The sequence below is a fragment of the Talpa occidentalis genome, unplaced genomic scaffold (genome assembly GCF_014898055.3).
Source record: "Talpa occidentalis isolate TD23 unplaced genomic scaffold, MPIMG_talOcc4v2.1 talOcc4.342, whole genome shotgun sequence".
Classification (NCBI taxonomy): domain Eukaryota; kingdom Metazoa; phylum Chordata; class Mammalia; order Eulipotyphla; family Talpidae; genus Talpa; species Talpa occidentalis.
The window spans coordinates 1-18,085 of NW_023603652.1; the positions used below are offsets into that span (position 1 = coordinate 1).

General features: G+C 47.4%; 3 protein-coding genes across 5 annotated transcripts; 1 reads left to right on the forward strand and 2 right to left on the reverse strand.

Moving 5' to 3' along the window:
- Nucleotides 1-32: 32 nt before the first annotated feature.
- On the reverse strand, nucleotides 33-4,043 carry LOC119256625 (NADH dehydrogenase [ubiquinone] iron-sulfur protein 3, mitochondrial-like). The gene is made up of 6 exons (XM_037524409.2): nucleotides 4,032-4,043; nucleotides 3,895-3,937; nucleotides 3,718-3,783; nucleotides 2,169-2,266; nucleotides 1,813-1,962; nucleotides 33-215 (listed from the first exon to the last, which is right to left on the reverse strand). Exons 1-6 carry the CDS (start codon nucleotides 4,041-4,043, stop codon nucleotides 33-35), a joined length of 552 nt encoding a protein of 183 aa, XP_037380306.1.
- A 9-nt stretch (nucleotides 4,044-4,052) lies between these two features.
- Nucleotides 4,053-8,377, forward strand: LOC119256626 (kelch repeat and BTB domain-containing protein 4). Of its 3 annotated transcripts, none has more exons than XM_037524410.1 (4): nucleotides 4,053-4,123; nucleotides 4,984-5,601; nucleotides 6,224-6,330; nucleotides 6,774-8,377. In XM_037524410.1, exons 1-4 carry the CDS (start codon nucleotides 4,105-4,107, stop codon nucleotides 7,632-7,634), a joined length of 1,605 nt encoding a protein of 534 aa, XP_037380307.1. In that variant the 5' UTR covers nucleotides 4,053-4,104; the 3' UTR covers nucleotides 7,635-8,377. The 3 variants fall into 3 exon arrangements, with proteins under 3 accessions (XP_037380307.1, XP_037380308.1, XP_054556180.1); XM_037524411.2 differs by having other exon boundaries at nucleotides 4,090-4,228; XM_054700205.1 differs by lacking the exon at nucleotides 4,053-4,123 and adding an exon at nucleotides 4,245-4,568.
- Nucleotides 8,378-8,458: 81 nt separating this feature from the next.
- On the reverse strand, nucleotides 8,459-13,784 carry LOC119256627 (phosphatidylglycerophosphatase and protein-tyrosine phosphatase 1-like). Its single transcript, XM_037524412.1, has 4 exons — nucleotides 13,611-13,784; nucleotides 13,440-13,520; nucleotides 11,137-11,328; nucleotides 8,459-9,058 (listed from the first exon to the last, which is right to left on the reverse strand). Exons 1-4 carry the CDS (start codon nucleotides 13,782-13,784, stop codon nucleotides 8,900-8,902), a joined length of 606 nt encoding a protein of 201 aa, XP_037380309.1. The 3' UTR covers nucleotides 8,459-8,899.
- Between the last annotated feature and the right edge of the window lie 4,301 nt (nucleotides 13,785-18,085).

Consider the following 18,085-nt stretch of genomic DNA (forward strand, 5'->3'; position numbering starts at 1 on the left):
GGGCTGCACTGCAGCTGGTAGATCTGGTAGTTTCAACCAATTCCCCAACTCCAGCCTAGAGGTAGGGCCAACCATGTCCAGTAACTCACCTCCCGCTCATACCAGTTGGATGCTTTGAACACAGAGACAGTAGACTCAATGGGTGTCAGTTCATCTGTATAGGTCTTTACACGGATCCTTGAGTTGAAGCGCAGAGACAGCAGGTTGTAAACAATCTAGGGAGAACAGAGGGAGCTGCAGGACCAAGATAGCCACAAGTTGAGGAATTAGGGGCGAGTGAGTCACCCAGTGAAGCATCAGGGATACAAGGTTGGTTATTGGCTCCACTCCACGAACTTGCCCTTCTGTCCTGAAGCTTAAAACCTCAAGATACTCCTAAACTTACACTTCCTTTTAAAGGCCTCAGCCAGCAGGATATAAATCAGCATGTTAGCACACTTATCTTTTTTTTTTTAATAAATTTTATTTTTATATTCCCCATACAATTGCAACCCCCCCCATTCTGATCCCAATCCCTCCCCTTCCACCCCACCCCCCCCAAAGTGTCTCTGTTTCATAGTTTTTTGTTGATTCTGATTTTCACTTTCTTATATTCATTTTCCTGGTCCCTTATTTAAGTTTTCTAGATTCCTGCTATGAGTGAGACCATCCGGTATTTTTCTTTTTCTTTCTGGCTTATTTCGCTGAGCATGATCCCTTCCAGCGCTATCCATGTTGCTGCAAATTGCATGTGTTTATCTTTTTTGAATGCTGAGTAATATTCCATGGTGTATATGTACCACATCTTCTTGATCCAGTCATCTATTTTTGGGCATTTGGGTTGTTTCCAAAGCTTAGCTATTGTAAACAGTGCTGCTATAAATATAGGGGAAGCACACTTATCTTCGTTCAAGCTCTTCCCTTTGTGTGGGATGTTCTCCCCAGCCCCAATCCTCACTGGGCTAATGCCGGGTCTCCTGGTCATCCATTAAGACTCAGCACCAACGTTCTATTCTCTTTCCATCAAAGAAGTTTCCCAGATACCTGAGTGCCCTTCTGTGTTCTTATAGCATTTCTAGCACCCCAAGTTTGCATATTATTACAGTAAGTTGTTTGTGTCCTTCCTTACTAGAGTAGAAGGAGGGACTCCTGGAAGGTAGGTATTGGCTCTTATTTCTCTCTTAATCCCAGGATCCGGCAAACAGTAGGTGATCCGTGATTATTGATAGTTATATGGACTAAGCATGTCTGTGCTATACGATCTACCTATACTATCTCATTTAATCCTCACAACCAGCCCTTAAGATAGGAAAGCTTGGGGCCTCCCTGGTGGCACAAGGGGTTAAGACGCAGCACTATGACTATCTGCAGCCACCGCAGCACAAGTTTCATCCCCAGCCAGGGAGGTGACCCACATGGCGCAGCAGACCTCTCCTGGTTTGCCCGCTGCTCCCCTCAGCAGTGTATTTCAGTCAATCTGCCTGTTCTGTTCCCCATTCTGTCTCTGGTGAACCCTCTCACCCCCCAAATCTCTGGCCTGTACCCCAGTTCTTGTATGCATGAATGAACAAATCTTAAAAAAAAAAAAGGAAAACTAAAACTCAAAAAGATTACACAAAATGCTTGACGTCACACAACCTATTAGCGGCAGAGCAAGGATTCAAACTTGAAGTCTGCCTGATTTTGAGGCCCTACTCTGACAGCTACATTACCCTGTTTGATGCAAACTGAAATTAAGGGGGTTACAGTTCCCACAAATAATCATTACCCTAAAATTGTCCTGTCCCCTTTCCTTCCTTTACTCCCCACAGAGTCTCAAATCTCCTGACTGACCTCAAAACGGTTCTGCCGGGTGGGAATGTCCACTGCTGTCAAGTCAGCCAAGGATTTGAATTGTGCGTTAGTGTGATCCCTGAGAAAAGTCAGCACCGGGATGACTCCATCAGGATGGATGCAAATCTCTAACTCATTGAAGCAAGACACCTGCACACATGGAAGGGGAGGGGAGAAGGAACAAAGTTATTGAGGAGGCAGCTAACTTCAGCTGGGGTCTCCTGGTTGAAGGCAGAGAAAGAAGCCCAAATTTGGATGCAGGAGTCCATGGTTTCTTTGATACTAGGCTAACTCATTCCGTATCACCTGAGAACACAATTCTTTCTTGACCCAGACCAAACAACAATGAATATTACCTGAACTTGCTGGACATACTTGGGCAGAATTTCAGCTACATATTCCCCAAAAGCTGAGAGCTGCTTGTGGGCTACATCATCCCGGGGTCTGACTGTGGCTGGAAGAAGAAGGCACACATATATATATATATATATATATATATATATATATATATATATAATTTTTTTTAAAGATTTATTTATTCATGCATATAAGACCTGGCGTACAGGCCAGATGTGTGTGTGTGTGGAGGGGTGGGGGTGAGAGGATTCACCAAAGACAGAGTGGGGAATAGAACGGGTGGATTGACTGAAATACACTGCTGAGGGGAGTAGCAGGCGAGTCAGGAGAGGTCTGCTGCATCATGTGGGTTTCTCCCCGGATGGCCGGAATCGAACCCACGCTGCAGAGGCTGCGGACAGCTTCACAGCGCAGCGCTCGACCCACTGCGCCACCAGGGAGACCCAGGAGAAGGAATATTTAACAAAGGAATGGAGATGGCAGCAGCAATCTGGCACCTGGTATCTTGGGCTTGTAAGGGGTTCAGTCTCCTAACAGGAGTCTGCAGAACTTTGAGAAAGGAGAGAGTGGATGGTTCTTCTTCCAGGGAATATGAAATGATAGAAACTTGCCACCTACATAGACTCTTCTTACTACTGCAGCTGACGTGTCTGCCTCTTCTCAGATGCTTCTTCCTTCACAGTGCCTGCATTTCTGCTAAACCAGAAATGTCCCACCAGACTAGTTCCTTAAGGGACAGACTCATAACTTTTGCCTCTCTGAAACTCCTTAACACCTGGCTCAGAACAGTTTCTCAAGCTAAGAGCTTCTTCAGGGTTAAAGAGCCCTCATAGATTGTCTAGTTAAAACCTCTTTTTGCCTTTATTGTTGCATAGTTAGGGAGAAACTGAGTCCCAGAAAGGGGGGTAATGCCAGGTCTTCTGGCTTCCATTTGGGTTAAGTTGATTGTAACTTATCTCCATACTTTCATTCATGGAACCCTAAATCACTAATCACCCACATATCACAGGCTTCAGAATAATATTAAGCGTTCTCAGCGTTTGGCAGCAGGCAGGTCGGCCCTGTCACTCACTAAGTCTGAGACTCTGGGAAAGTTACTTCTCTGATTTGTCTCTTGATTTGCCTGAAGGGCGTAATGCTATCTACATGGTAAGAGTAATGTGAGGACTAAGTAAGGTTATTCACTAAAACGCTCAGCAAGGCGTCTGGCATACATTACTATCTGCACTTACTTAATGTGAACTACTATTCTAACAGTTCTCTGAAGCTCAAAGGTTGTTCCTGTTCTCAAAGAGCTGTTTAGTTAGCAAAAAAGGGAATCGTGGAAAGGGAAATGCACCAAGGTAGTAAGGGTCGTAGCACAGAAGCCTAAGGGCACAGTAAATGCCCGATTCTGAAGATCACTGCAGTCAGGCCTCCAAGGACGAGCAGAGATTTGCCAGGAGGTCGAAGGGAAGGGCATCCCGGGGCAAGGGCAGACATCTGACAAAGGGAGTGAAGGAGCCCCCGCCTACAGTCCCGAAAAGGGCCCGGCCCGCACATACTCACGGCGCGAGTCGGCCGCGGCGCTCTCCTTCCTCACTGGCAGCAACAGCGCCGAGGGTCGCCCGGCCACTGCACGGGGAGATAAAAGGTACAGGAACGCAGAGTGAGGCCCGAGGGACTCCTTGCGCCCGGCGCGCCACTTCGCCTTCCCCAGTTCTCAGCCGGCTGCCCCCAGCTCACCCGCAGTCCGCGCCACAGCCCCACGAGCCCCCGCCACCAGCCCCTGGTTGCCGCAGCCGCCATGTTCCCCGGATGCAGACCAGGCAGCCACGGCAAGACCCACAGGACACGGAGCCCCAAGGGCACGGACCGGAAGCGGAAGTGTGCATTTGATCTTCTTCCGGGCGGGCGCGAGGTCGGAAGCAGAGGTTCCGGATTCCGGGCTTCGGAATGAAAGGAGGGAACGCAGGTGAGAAAGCGAGGCAGGCAGGTGGGGAAACCGTGAGGTGAACGCGGCCCTAGTTTGGTGTGCCAGAGGCTGGAAAGAAGGCGAGGACCCTAAAGAACCGGACGGGTGAGAGAGGAGACGGGGCGGGGACTCTGGATCCCACATTCCACGCCCCTTCCCCGTTGCTTAAACCAAGCTTTGGACGAAGGCCGGCGGGCGGGAGCGAGCGTGCCGGCGGGGGGAGGGGAAGAACGGTCTCCCTGGCGACTGTTTCCCAGACGACTCCGGGTGAGCGCGACGCTGCACGTGGCAACAGGCCTCCGCGTGCCCCTCACTGAGGACGGCTGGTATCTATTTCAAATTCTGGGACAGAGTCTTGGGCAGTCATTAGAGCGAGTGGGGGAAAGCTCTGCGAAGAGCAAATTTGGGGCTGCCTGATGCCCCAGGCCAAGCCTAATATTGGAAGGTATGGACTCCACGGAGGCGGGACTGGGGGCAGTTTGCATCCTCGAGCGTCACTAGTTTTATGCCCAAGAGTTATTTGGCTAGTAAGTCTTTTTGCCAGATTTTTAAAATTATAGGCTTTTTCCAGTCCCTTGCTTTCTTTCATGTGTTGACATAAATACCAAGTCTTTTATTGTATCGTAGAAAGGAATAGCCTGTGTTTTCTCAGGGAAGCACCCAAACAGGAACGTTTATTGATTTAATTAGGGATGGGGTTCCGCCACAGGAGAGTGAACCCAACTATGTTGAAGGAGAGCATCAGAAAAGTCCCCCACTTTGCTCTCACTTTTCCCTCCTCCCTCCCTGAATTGGCCAGTTGGATTCTTATACAGTGGCTGTGGATTCCCTGAATTACTCAGGGTAGTGTTGCATTGCAGACAGCTGGCAGAGAGAGAAGATGGCTACCATGGAATCACCAGAGGAGCCTGGAGCATCCATGGATGAGAACTACTTTGTGAACTACACTTTCAAAGATCGGTCACATTCAGGCCGTGTAGCTCAGGGCATCATGAAACTGTGCCTGGAGGAAGAGCTCTTTGCTGATGTCACTATTTCAGTGGAAGGCCGGGAGTTTCAACTCCACCGGCTGGTCCTCTCAGCTCAGAGCTGCTTCTTCCGGTCCATGTTCACTTCCAACCTGAAGGAGGCCCACAACCGGGTGATTGTGCTGCAGGATGTCAGTGAGTCCGTTTTCCAGCTCCTGGTTGATTATATCTACCATGGAACTGTGAAACTTCGAGCTGATGAGCTGCAGGAAATTTATGAGGTGTCAGACATGTATCAGCTGACATCTCTCTTTGAGGAATGTTCGAGGTTTTTGGCCCGCACAGTGCAGGTGGGGAACTGCCTTCAGGTGATGTGGCTAGCAGATCGGCACAGTGATCCCGAGCTCTACACTGCTGCCAAGCACTGTGCCAAGGCCCATCTGGCCCAGCTGCAGAGCACAGAGGAATTTCTTCACTTACCCCACCATCTACTCACTGATATCATCTCCGGTAAGTTGAGGGGGAGGGCGCATCATATCCAGCTGCTTGGGTATGGCACCTACAGGGGAAAGCCTGAAAGGAACCCTCAGGCTTCCTGGTATTATTCCCTATAATAAATGTAGTCACTTTCTGAGAATGAGTTGAGATTTAGTATAGCTGTTTGTCAGAGTCACAGAGGAAGAAGCCAACAAAATAAAAGCAGCAGCATTGATCCACAAAATGTAGTGAGGAGCTATTTATATTCAAACTTCTGCTGTGCATAAGTGTCCTCATTTGTTTTATACTTTATATATACATAAGGGATGAGCTACCCAAGTAATTTGATGATGAGTCAAGATAACTAATCAGGAATATTTTAAATAATAGACCAACTTTAAGTAACCACCCTGACCCTGCATGGTCTAATCATACTTTCGGTCTGAGTTTTGCAGCTCAGATTGGCAACTGGGAATATATCAAACCATCCATTTTGATTAAAAGAAACAGGGCAACTGTAGGTAAATTCCTCCTACACATGTGTCCATCGTGGTAGTCTAACAAAGTGATTCACGTCTTTAAAGCCCTCGGCTCTAAATTTCCCTTTCTGATTGTTGACCTGCCATTGATCATGCTTTTCCTTTGGCTCTCACAGATGGAGTTCCATGTTCCCAGAACCCAACAGAGGCAATAGAAGCCTGGATCAATTTTAATAAAGAAGAAAGAGAGGCGTTTGCAGAGTCACTTAGGACTAGTTTGAAGGTAAGGCAGATTTCTTGGGTTGGGACATCATAGTATCCACACATTCCAGCTGTCTATAGGTCTGTCCTCTTTAGTAACTGGTGAGTAAGTTGTCTCTGGTTTGAAGTTGATAAGAGGTGGGGAGGAAGACTCACGCATGAAGCCAGAAACTGCCAACCTCTCTACTCTAAAGCTCCTTGAGAACTGCATTAATAATCCTAAGCAACCTTTTGTCTAAAGCACTAGCTCCTGATTTTTTTTTTTTTTTTAAGCTGGAAGGATGAATGCAACAGGCTATCTACCCTAGCATAAAATGCGTGAAAGAAAGCAATTGGAAGATTATGGTGATTAGAAGGAAGCAGGTTAGAGTAAGAGTGTGGTCCAGAAACTTAAGGATATGCATTTCAGCTGAGCCTTGACCTAGAAGGGATAGATACCATTTATAACTTTAATTTTGCCAATAGGAAATTGGGGAGAATGTGCACATTTACCTGATCGGGAAAGAGTCATCTCGTACTCACTCGTTGGCTGTGTCTTTACACTGTGCTGAAGATGACTCCATCAGTGTAAGTGGCCAAAACAGCTTGTGCCACCAGATCACTGCGGCCTGCAAGCATGGCGGAGACTTGTATGTGGTGGGAGGGTCCATCCCACGGCGCATGTGGAAGTGCAACAATGCTACTGTGGACTGGGAGTGGTGTGCACCATTGCCTCGGGACCGGCTCCAGCACACCCTGGTGTCTGTGCCTGGGAAAGATGCTATATATTCACTGGGTGGCAAGACACTGCAGGATACCCTCTCCAATGCAGTTATCTATTATCGGGTAGGTGATAATGTCTGGACTGAGACAACCCAGCTAGAGGTGGCTGTGTCAGGAGCTGCTGGTGCCAACCTCAATGGGATCATCTACTTACTAGGGGGGGAGGAGAATGATCTGGACTTCTTTACCAAACCATCCCGACTCATTCAGTGTTTTGACACAGAGACAGACAAGTGCCATGTGAAGCCCTATGTGCTGCCCTTCGCTGGCCGCATGCATGCAGCTGTGCATAAGGACCTGGTATTCATCGTGGCTGAAGGGGACTCCCTGGTATGCTACAATCCCATGCTAGACAGCTTTACGCGGCTTTGCCTTCCTGAGGCCTGGAGCTCTGCCCCATCCCTCTGGAAGATCGCCAGTTGTAATGGGAGCATCTATGTTTTTCGGGACCGATATAAAAAGGGGGATGCTAACACCTACAAGCTTGACCCTGCCACTTCAGCCATAACTGTCACCAGAGGCATTAAGGTGCTGCTTACCAATTTGCAGTTTGTGTTGGCCTAAGGCAGTGTGCAAAGAGCGGCTGACTTGCCCTCTTTCCCTTTTTCAGCACCAACCCATCCAATACCAAGTCCCGATTCAGAATACTATGGTTTTGGGGGGCACATGTTAGAAAAGCAGCACCTTACCCCTTCCCTGAACCCATAGAAGTATCTGTTGGGGCTTTTTAGACTGCTGCTGCTGAGCTGGCTGCTTGCACTGAGTAGGCCAGCCTATTCTCTGCCACCCCCTGGTCAGCCTGTGCCTCACTACAGATTCCTTAGAGCAAGCAAGCCTCTCTTTAGACCTTGGGCACACCCTCCCCCCTTTACCTGATCAATGTTAAATAGAATCATCCCCATCCCCATCCCAAGGAAGGAGAAAAGATGCCCAGTCTTCCTTTTTTTCTATAGCCTGCAAAGTGGCTAGTTGGTAATTTTTCCACAAAGAATTAGGTGTTAAGCGTTTTCCTTCAGGCTTTGGTGGGAGAATGGACTAAGCTGAAGGTGTCCTTCACCAGCAACAGTCAACTCTAGAATACAGAATATTCTGTCTCTTGTTTTGTCATATATCGTCAGGAAACATATACTTTGGTTTTATTTTTGGCTAACTCCAAGGGGTAAGCCAGAAAGAAGTAGAAAGGATTATTTCTGATTAATAGCAGAAACTTTTTTCAAATTCAATACATAAAGGTCTCTACTCTTTAAATAGCTCTAATTAAGTCAAGAGCTAAGAACTGTTCATACAAATAAAAGTTTTTGAAGGGATATGTGTGTGTGTTTTGAATTCTGAAGAGATGACTTCTGAAGGGAAACTACTTATCCTCACATTTCTAAGTCAGTAGCAATACCGATTGAATCCCATACGTTTCCACATAGGGGATCACTGCTGAGAGATCAAAAATGAGAGCTGGAAAGGAGGGCACCGCTGAGTTGGGGCGCTGGCAGTGGTAAGGAGCCAAAGCCCAGCATGTCCCCTCTTTTCCTGGTGTTGAATGCTTTTGAATTACGGTGCTAAACACCATTACATACCATATTAAGTGTGCGATAGATTTCTTTGACCCTATTCACTAAGTGTCCATCCCTGCCTCTTATCTTCATACCCCATGAAGTGAAGCCATGCTAAACCTTTCTAGCCATAAACAGTGTTATTTCAGAAAAATGAAACGACAAAGGGAGGGCGACTATCCATTACTTAGCATACTTCTGTTAAGTCTGAGTTTAAGTTCCCGTGGTCCTGTTAAACTTTTTCTGTAGCGAGCGGGGTTGTCTTCTTTCTTTCCATGTGCTTCATGTCTGTGATGTGTGATAAGTCTCCTCCTTTGCTGCCTTTGCAGTAATCTCCTTGTGGAACTCTTTGAGAACTTCCATCTGGCCATGTCTGATGTGGATGTGGGACCGGATCTTGCTGATAGCTTTTACAGCCTCCTCTGGACTCCATTTGTTCACCTGAAGTAATACAGAGTTGGGAAATCAGCAGAGAAAGAAAGGAGGAGGAGTGAAGGTGTCCTTGACCTAATAGCAGGTGCTAGGGCTCTCAGAATCTTTTTTATTTTTTGTAATAAAACTCCAATGTCAGGGGGTAGTTAAAAACCATGCCCCTCACATAAATTATAAGGAATGCCCACTCAGTCAATTTGTCTCACTATGCTGTGCAACAGGCCAGGAGAAACAAGTCAGTCTTTCAGTCTTTTCTTAATTGTTTTAGGCTGAATGTGGGAAACTAAGCTGGGCTTGTCTAGAGCTACTAGATGGTCTTCGAGCTGAACCACGGGTAATAAGATTTTCCTGCAAAACTGTACAGGTGTTTTTATGTAACTTGTATTCATAGCTAGAAAAAGCACTTTATACTTCTTTTTTTTTTTTTAAGAAATTTTTTTTTAAGATTTATTTATTTATTTATTTATTTATTTTTTTTTTAAAGATTGATTTATTTATTTATGCAAGCACTGGGTACAGTCAGAAGCGCAGGAGGGTGAGAGAATTCACCAGAGCCAGAGCGGGGAGCAGAGCAGGCAGAAGGACCGAAGTAAACTGCTGAGGGGAGCAGCGGGAGGCAGGAGAGGCCTGTGCACCATGTGGGACCCTCCTCCGGTGGCCGGGGAGCAGCCGGGGATTGAACTGGCGCTGCAGAGGCTGCAGGCAGCTTCGCAACCCAGCGCTCAACTGCTGTGCCACCAGGGAGGCCCAAGATTTATTTTTATTTATTTATGCAAGCACTGGGTACAGTCAGAAGCGCAGGAGGGTGAGAGAATTCACCAGAGCCAGAGCTGGGAGCAGAGCAGGCAGAAGGACCGAAGTACACTGCTGAGGGGAGCAGCGGGTGGCAGGAGAGGTCTGCGCGCCATGTGGGACCCTTCTCCGGTGGCCGGGGAGCAGCCGGGGATCGAACCGGCGCAGCAGAGACTGCGGGCAGCTTCACAACCCAGAGCTCAACTGCTGCGCCACCGGGGAGGCCCGCACTTTATACTTTAATGAGAAGGGTTATCTTTGTGTCCCAAGGATACTTACTGGTTTAAAACTCAAGAAAACATAGATTTCTAGCCTGCCGTTCAGTTCTCACTCAACACAAAATCTCCTTAGACCCTGTTTCCAGGCAGACGTTCCTAATGACCAGAGCTTCGGTACTGTTAAATCCAGTCCACAGTAACACAAGAGGGTCAGGCTGATTATATTTCCCTTTTCCTTAAACCATCCACAGCATGACCTAGTAAATGTTCTGCAGGGGCAAAAATGAGTCAAATGGGCCTCCCTGGTGGCACAAGGGGTTAATAAGCACCACACTATGAAGCCGGCCAGGGAGCAACCCACGGCACGCAGACATCTCCTGCCTAGCCCGCTGCTCCCCTCAGCAGTGTATTTCAGTCAGTCTGCCTGTTCTGTTCCTCACTCTGTCTCTGGTGGATCCTCTCACCCCCCGCATCTCTGGCTTGTACCCCGGCTCGTGTATGCATAAATAAATCTTTTAACCAAAAAAAGTCAATTGGGAGTATATAATGGAATATTAGACTAGAGTATTTGCTTCTAAATATTTTTTTAAAACATCCCACCAGCCAATCATAGCTAAACAACAGATAAAATTCCATTTGGATTGTTTCTAGAAATCAATGTCCAGAACTTTACTGTGAGATACTTGAAGAAATATGAATACTGTAGAGCTGGAAGTGATCAACACTACTGTCTACAGGACTAGATTTTCTGACATGCTATTTATAACACGCTTCTGGCCTTTTGCTGGTGTTAACATCCTTTGCAATTTCAGTTTTTGAGAGCCTGCTGTAGATCAGTGCTTGATACCATTTCTCATTTAAGCTTCATAACAAATTTAGTTTGAGGGAACAGAATCAGAGATGGGAAGCTACTTTTGCCTAAGGTCACACAACTGGCAAGTGGCAAAGCCAGAGTTCAGCCTATCTGCAAAGCTCAGGAGTTTTCCACACTCCCACATCTCCCAAGCCTGAAAGAGGGGACGTGGCTTCTTTCAGCAAAGCCTGGTGGTAGACTGAAGTATTCTAGATCTTTCCTACCTGAATAAGATATGCTGCTACCATAGTGGCACTCCTAGAGCGCCCAGCTTTACAATGCACGTAGACACTCTGACCCTGCGATTGGTACTTGAGAGCAAACTGGACTCCTTTGTGGAGGTTATTCAAGGTTGGGATTCCGGTCATGTCGACTGTGCTGAGCCGCAGCTGCTCAACACCTACTTTTTTCCACTCCTGGAACCAGAGAATGAAAAAAGCCTGGAGTTAGTAGTATGAAGATGGCCCTCAAGAAGCAGCAAAGCAACAAGGAAGCTTCAGGGGTTACGACTGTGAATATACCGCTCACTGTTTTCTGAAAAAGTAAACATCTTCCACAAAGTCATTAAAATGGCTGACCTGCATGGTCGGGCCTTCAAAGAACAGTTGTGCTGCTGAGTTACAATTAAGTCTAAGACTTACAGTGTTCTTAAAGTACCGTTTGGGTATTTGGATCTTTAGCTGCGAAATATTAGCTATACAAAAATACAGCTACGGGGCCTCCCCGGTGGCGCAGCGGTTGAGCGCTGGGTTGCGAAGCTGCCCGCAGCCTCTGCAGCGCCAGTTCGATCCCCGGCTGCTCCCCGGCCACCGGAGGAGGGTCCCACATGGCGCGCAGACCTCCCCTGCCGCCCGCTGCTCCCCTCAGCAGTGTACTTCGGTCCTTCTGCCTGCTCTGCTCCCCGCTCTGGCTCTGGTGAATTCTCTCACCCTCCCGCGCTTCTGACTGTACCCAGTGCATGTATAAACAAAACAAAGAAAGAAAGAAAGAAAGAAAACATGCCTCTCTCTATAAAAAAAAAAAAAAAAAAAAAAAAAAAATACAGCTACGAAAGATGCATAACAGGAATGAAAATACACTGACGAGGGGAGCAGTAGGCAAGACAGGAGAAGTCTGCCTGTGCCATGTAGGTCAGCTCCCTGACTGGGGATCGAACTCATGTTGTAGTGGCTGGCGATAGCTTGATAGCACTGAGACTTTAATCTCTGCACCACCAGGGAGGCCCTGGGCAACTTTATTTTTGCTTTAAGACTTCAGATAGTCTCCAGTTAACTCCAGTTATCTCTAACCAGAGACTTTATGACTCTGAATGAAGGTCAGTTATTTTATACTGCTCATGAAATTTACAATAAAAACAGTTGTGTCGCTTGTGGCTGATGCATTAATTACACTTGGAAACTTGCTAAATATTCAGATTCCTGTGCCACACCGTAAAGCTCCTGAGTTAGACTCTCTGGAGATTGATTGTACCAAGGAATCTGCTATTTTAACATGACTGTCAGATAACTTTGAGGCATATTGAAATATTTGAACCACGGCCTTGGAGATTTCTTTTTTCTAGGCTAGTGGGATGATACAGCCAAATCTTATAAATGTCACTGCCTCATACCCAGAGACCCAGCAATTTAGAGTACTTTTCTTGCCCCATAGCACTGACTACACAAAGGAACATTTACAAGCTTGACCAATAACTCCTGAGGCTTGTAGCAAGTACGTTGAAAAATCCAAGGAACTGTTATCCATTACTTAAAATGGTATGCCATCACCAATCAACATTTTTAATGTGAGTTACATATTTTTAAGATTTAAAATACAGGTTGAGGGAGGCAAAAAAATTACAGGTTGTAATAGTAACATCTTCAAGTTATGTCAGTAAACAGGAAATGTATAGTGCTAATAGATATCAAACACTATAGACACTGACATCTAATAACAATTGTAGACAGTTTCAAGCATTCACATTTAATGAAAATTATATTAGGCCTGAACTTGGTTGTGATAAAACTTTGGACTTCACTCTGATCTCTAACATGTTTCCTCAAATCAGCGCCCTATGCAGGTTTTGAATAGTGGTTTTTATGATAAATTTAAGCCTGGAGATGGCAAGGAGGGTGAGCTTTTCTTCTTAGAGTTTACAGCACCTTAACACAGCGCCTGATCCAAATTTAGTGCTCACTAAGTGGACTGAATGAACTCAGCAAGCCATAAAAGAGTTGCCTTTCAATTTGGATTAGATTTCAGTTACTGAATTAACCCATCTGTGCACAAAGGAGTCATCAGACTTTGCCAACTCTACGTTCGAATAGCTTTCACATCAGTTTCAATTTCACAATTTGTTTCCCCCTCCAGCCCTAGTCTTTTCAGCTTAAGAGGCCAAGGCCCTCCTCTGTGCGGGGGTGAAAAAAAAAAGTCTGGGGTACCCACCTCGGAGGCACGGTCTCCTGCCACGCCCCCCTCAGCCCCTCAGAGGCCCGGGAGGGTGGGCGCCGCCGCCCCGGCGCCCCCTCCCCCGGCCGGGGCCCCTCACCTTCGAGGAGTTGCACAGAAACCGCGTCTCGTACTCCTCGTTCATGGTGATCACCCCGCGCACGTTCTCGTCCTGAATCAGCTGCCGAGGCAAAGAGGGGGCTCAGCAAGGGTGCGGCGCGGCCGGCGGCCCCCGCGCCCAGGCCCGGCGCGGCCTCCCGGCCCGGCTCACCCGGCGCGTCAGGCTCCGCAGCGGCAGCGCGCCCAGCAGCACCGTGCGGTCGATGCGGTGGTACCAGGCGCGGCGCGCGCGGCCGGGGATCTTCCCGCGGAGCAGCGTGTACAGCAGCGTCGGGTAGAAGAGCACCCGGGCCAGGCCGGCCCCCAGCAGGCCGCCGGCCGCCATCCCGCGCCACCCGGCCGGGCGCAGCGGCCACCTGCCCCGGGCCGGGCTGGCGGGCCGCGCCCACGAGTGGACATGGGAGGGCGGCGAGGACGGGGGCGGCGCGTTCGCGGCCTCCCGCCGAGGCCGGGCGGCCGGCGCGGACCCCGCGGGCGCCGAAACGCCGGGCCCGGCCCGCTGCGCTGGCGGGACCGAGCTCTGGGACCCCGGGCCCCGCCGCATGGCTCCGGAGGAGGGGCCGCCGGCCCGGGGGAGGGACCGCGGCGGCCCGCGCGCGAGGCTGGGACCCGCCCCGGCGTTCCCGCGGCCGGCCCGAGGCCACCACCCTGAAACTGCGACCCCCGCGGACCCCCTCCCGCGGGGGGGCTGTGAGCCCCGGTGAGGGGGCGCTGAGCCCCGCGGGGGTGTGTGACCCCCCCGAGGAGGCGGGGCCCGGCCACCGGCCGCCGGGGCTGTGACACCACCCGCCCCCATCCGCCCTCCTCGCCGCCGGCCAGAGGAGGGGTTAAGCCCACAAGTGAGGGGGGGACCCCTCCAAAAAGAGGGGACACAACCAGGAAGAGACTGGTAGGCGTGGCGCTTAAGACGGGTAAGCGCAAGGGGCTTTGAACTTTTCAAGCAGAGGGTCTACCTTGAAGGAGTGGGGGCCTGGCCCGGGGCGCACAGGGACCTGGCCCCATAGTCTCCTTCCCATCACCACCCACCCCCCATATGTCTGAATCCTTGGCTCGCTCATCCTGACCAAACCCTAGTTTCTATACGTATGGAAAATATATAAATATATCTTATGAAAATATGTTAATATATGACTAAGAAACATAAGCTTAAATATAAAACTCACACCTGCAAAGAGGTAAAAGATTGTAATGCTGGTTATTTACAATGAAATAATTCTCTGAAATATCCATCCCACCCAGTGCTTTTTTTTTTTAATATTTATTTATTAAATAAATAATAAGTGGGGTGTAGGCCAGAGGTGCAGGGGGTGAGAGGAGTCACCAGAGACAGAGTGGGAAGCAGAACAGGCAAATCTACTGAAATACACTAATCAGGGGAGCCGTGGGCCCAGACAGGAGAGGTCTGCTGCTCCATGTGAGTTGGCTCCCGGGCTGGGGATTGAACTCATGCTGCAGTGGCTGGCCATCACTTGATAGGGCTGTGTCTTTAACCCCTGTGCCACCACGGAGGCCCCCCTCACCCCGTGCTTTTTAGAAAGGACTTATTTATCCCTACAAAAGTAACATAACAACAGAAAAGTCTATTTAATCACCCGTAATCCCACTTCCTCAAAGTCATTTAGTTTTCCTCCAATTAAAAAAACCTATAATGGTTTTGTTGAGATACAATCACATACAATTCATTTTTTTTTTTTTTAAGATTTATTATTTATTTATTTGTTTGTTTATTTTTACAAGCACTGGGTACAGTCAGAAGCGCGGGAGGGTGAGTGAATTCACCAGAGCCAGAGCGGGGAGCAGAGCAGGCAGAAGGACCGAAGTACACTGCTGAGGGGAGCAGCGGGCGGCAGGAGAGGTCTGCGCACCATGTGGGACCCTCCTCCGGTGGCCGGGGAGCAGCCGGGGATCGAACCGGCGCTGCAGAGGCCGCGGGCAGTTTCGCAACCCAGCGCTCAACCGCTGCGCCACCGGGGAGGCCCTACAATTCATTTTTAAAGCATTTTTTAGTATATTCAGTGTGTAGCATCACCACAACCAATATTATTTATTTATTTATTTTAAGATTCATTTATTTATGCGTACAAGAGCTAGGGTACAGGCCAGAGGTATGGGGGGTGAGAGGACTCACCAAAGACAGAGTGGAGAACAGAACAGGCAGATAGACTGAAATACACTGCTGAGGGGAGCAGCGGCCTCGCCATGTAGGTTGCTCCCTGGCTGGCCGGGGTTGGAACTCATGCTGCAGAGGCTGTGGATTGCTTCATAGTGTGATGTTTAACCCCTTGCACCACCAGGGAGGCCCACAACGAATTTTAAAACATTTTTATCATTCCCAAAAGAAACCTCATACTAATTAACAGACACTCCTCATTTCCCCCAACAACCCAGCCCCAACCCAGGCAACCACTAATTTATTTTCTGTCTCTGTAGATTGTTTTGAATATTTGAAATAAATGGAATGATATGTTTCCTTTGTGTCTGGTTTCCTTCACTTTCACTTAGTACAGTGCTTTCAAGGTCACCCATATGGTGGTGTATCTCATTGCTGTGGTTTTTTTAATTGCCAAATAATATTCCATTGTATGGACGTGCCACATTTCGTTTCTCCATTTATGAGTTAATGGACATTTGGGGTGTTCCTACTTTTTTGGCTGTTTTCAATAATGAGAACATTTACATACGAGTTTTGATGTGTACTTAAGTTTTCATTTGTCTGGGGAATATTGGGTCATATGATAATAATGCATGTGGTCTATTTTAAAAAAATCTTTGTAATAGTGATAAAATTTTGTGTCATGATTTTTTTCACTAAATGTGCTGTAAGCACTTTCCATATTGTTTTACCAATTATAGTGATCTATTTTAAACTACTAAGCCATAATGTGATCATTCTTCTACTTAGGAATGTTTCAAATTCTGCTATTATAAAGTCTTTGCAGCATGAAGATTTTTTCTCTCTTTCTATATTTTCTATATGCATACAAAAGATGGGGTACAGGCCAGAGGTGTGGGCGGAGGGGTTAGGGGGAGGGTGAGAGGAGTCACCAGAGACAGAGTGGGGAACAGAACAGGCAGATTAATTGAAATACACTGCTGAGGGGAGGAACAGGTGAGTCAGGAGAGGTCTGCTGTGCCATGTGGGTTGATCCCTGGCTAGGGATCGAACTCTTGCTGCAGTGGCTGCCGATAGCTTCATAGGTTGCATCTTAACCCCTTGCACCACCAGGGAGGCCCCCCTCCTTTCCTTTTAAACTCAAAGAACATCCTATCGTTTGTCTATACTACATTATGTTTATGCATCTGTTGATGGATTGTGAATCTCAACTCTTACTAATATGGGCAAAAAGGGTCATCTATTTGACTAATAAAATAAATCTCTGAAAGGGCAAATGGGCAGCTGACAATAGACTCCAGGGGTATGAGGGACTCAAATACTGCCGGAAGTTTTTGTTTCTCTCCTTTCCAGACCCACAACTTCATATATTTGCCTCCTACAAGCCACAACCTCTTTTCCTGTGTATATATATATTAATGTGTATATATATATATATATATATATATTTACATTTATACTAGCTTTGGAGAGACCAACATTTAATTGTACCATCATTTCTTTAACCATTTTCCTGTTGTTGAATAGGAAAATACAACTGTAGTAGAGTCTGTTTTACTTATTATTTTTTACCACCGGCAAATATAATTGGTGTCATGAGGGCAGAGACCCTGTTCATCTTACTTATGCCTATAACCCATTGTCTAGCCAGTGACTGACATCACTGGCATTCAATAAATACAAGTTGACTGAATCAAAGGATGCTGCAGGAAGGCCTCTGTACATGCTTCCCCTTGGTGTTTGTGAAGAAAACATTTCTAGGAATAAAATTGCTACACTAAGGATATGCCCTTCTCTTTAAGAGTGTTACAGTGAATTGCTCATAACTTTGTTGAGTATACATGACACATACTACACACATGTAAAATATACATTTTAATACACTGACAGATGTATATACTTGGAAGCCATCTCCACAACGAAGACTGTGAGATTAACGCACCATACCGAACAGTTTTCTTTTTTTTTCAAAGACTGTGTCTTAAGAAGTTTGTTTATTTATTTTAAGATTTATTTATTTATGCATACAAGAGCTGGGGTATAGGTCAGAGGTGCGGGCGGGGGGGGGGGTAAAAGGATTCAACAGAGACAGTGGGGAGCAAAACAGGCGGATTGACTGAAATACACTGCTGAGGGGAGCAGCGGTTGAGACAGGAAAGGTCTGCTCGTCATGTGGGTTGCTCCCTGGCTGGAGATCGAACTCAGGCCATGGTGGTGATAGTGCTGAGACTAATCCCTATGCTACCAGGGAGGCCTGGTTGCATCAGGTTTCATTCCTAGCAACAATAATATGAGGAGTCCCCAAAAAAGATTTCACTGAAAATCTCAGTTGAGATTTGGACAAGACAAGAAAAAAGAAAGAAACTAGACCACTAGCCCACAGCACTCACACCAATTATAGATCTAAATGTGAAAAGCTTAAAGAATAAAGGAGAATATTTTCATGATTTGGAGGAAACAAAGATTTCTTAAATGGAACAAAAGAATCACCAATTATAAATAGGACCTTATTG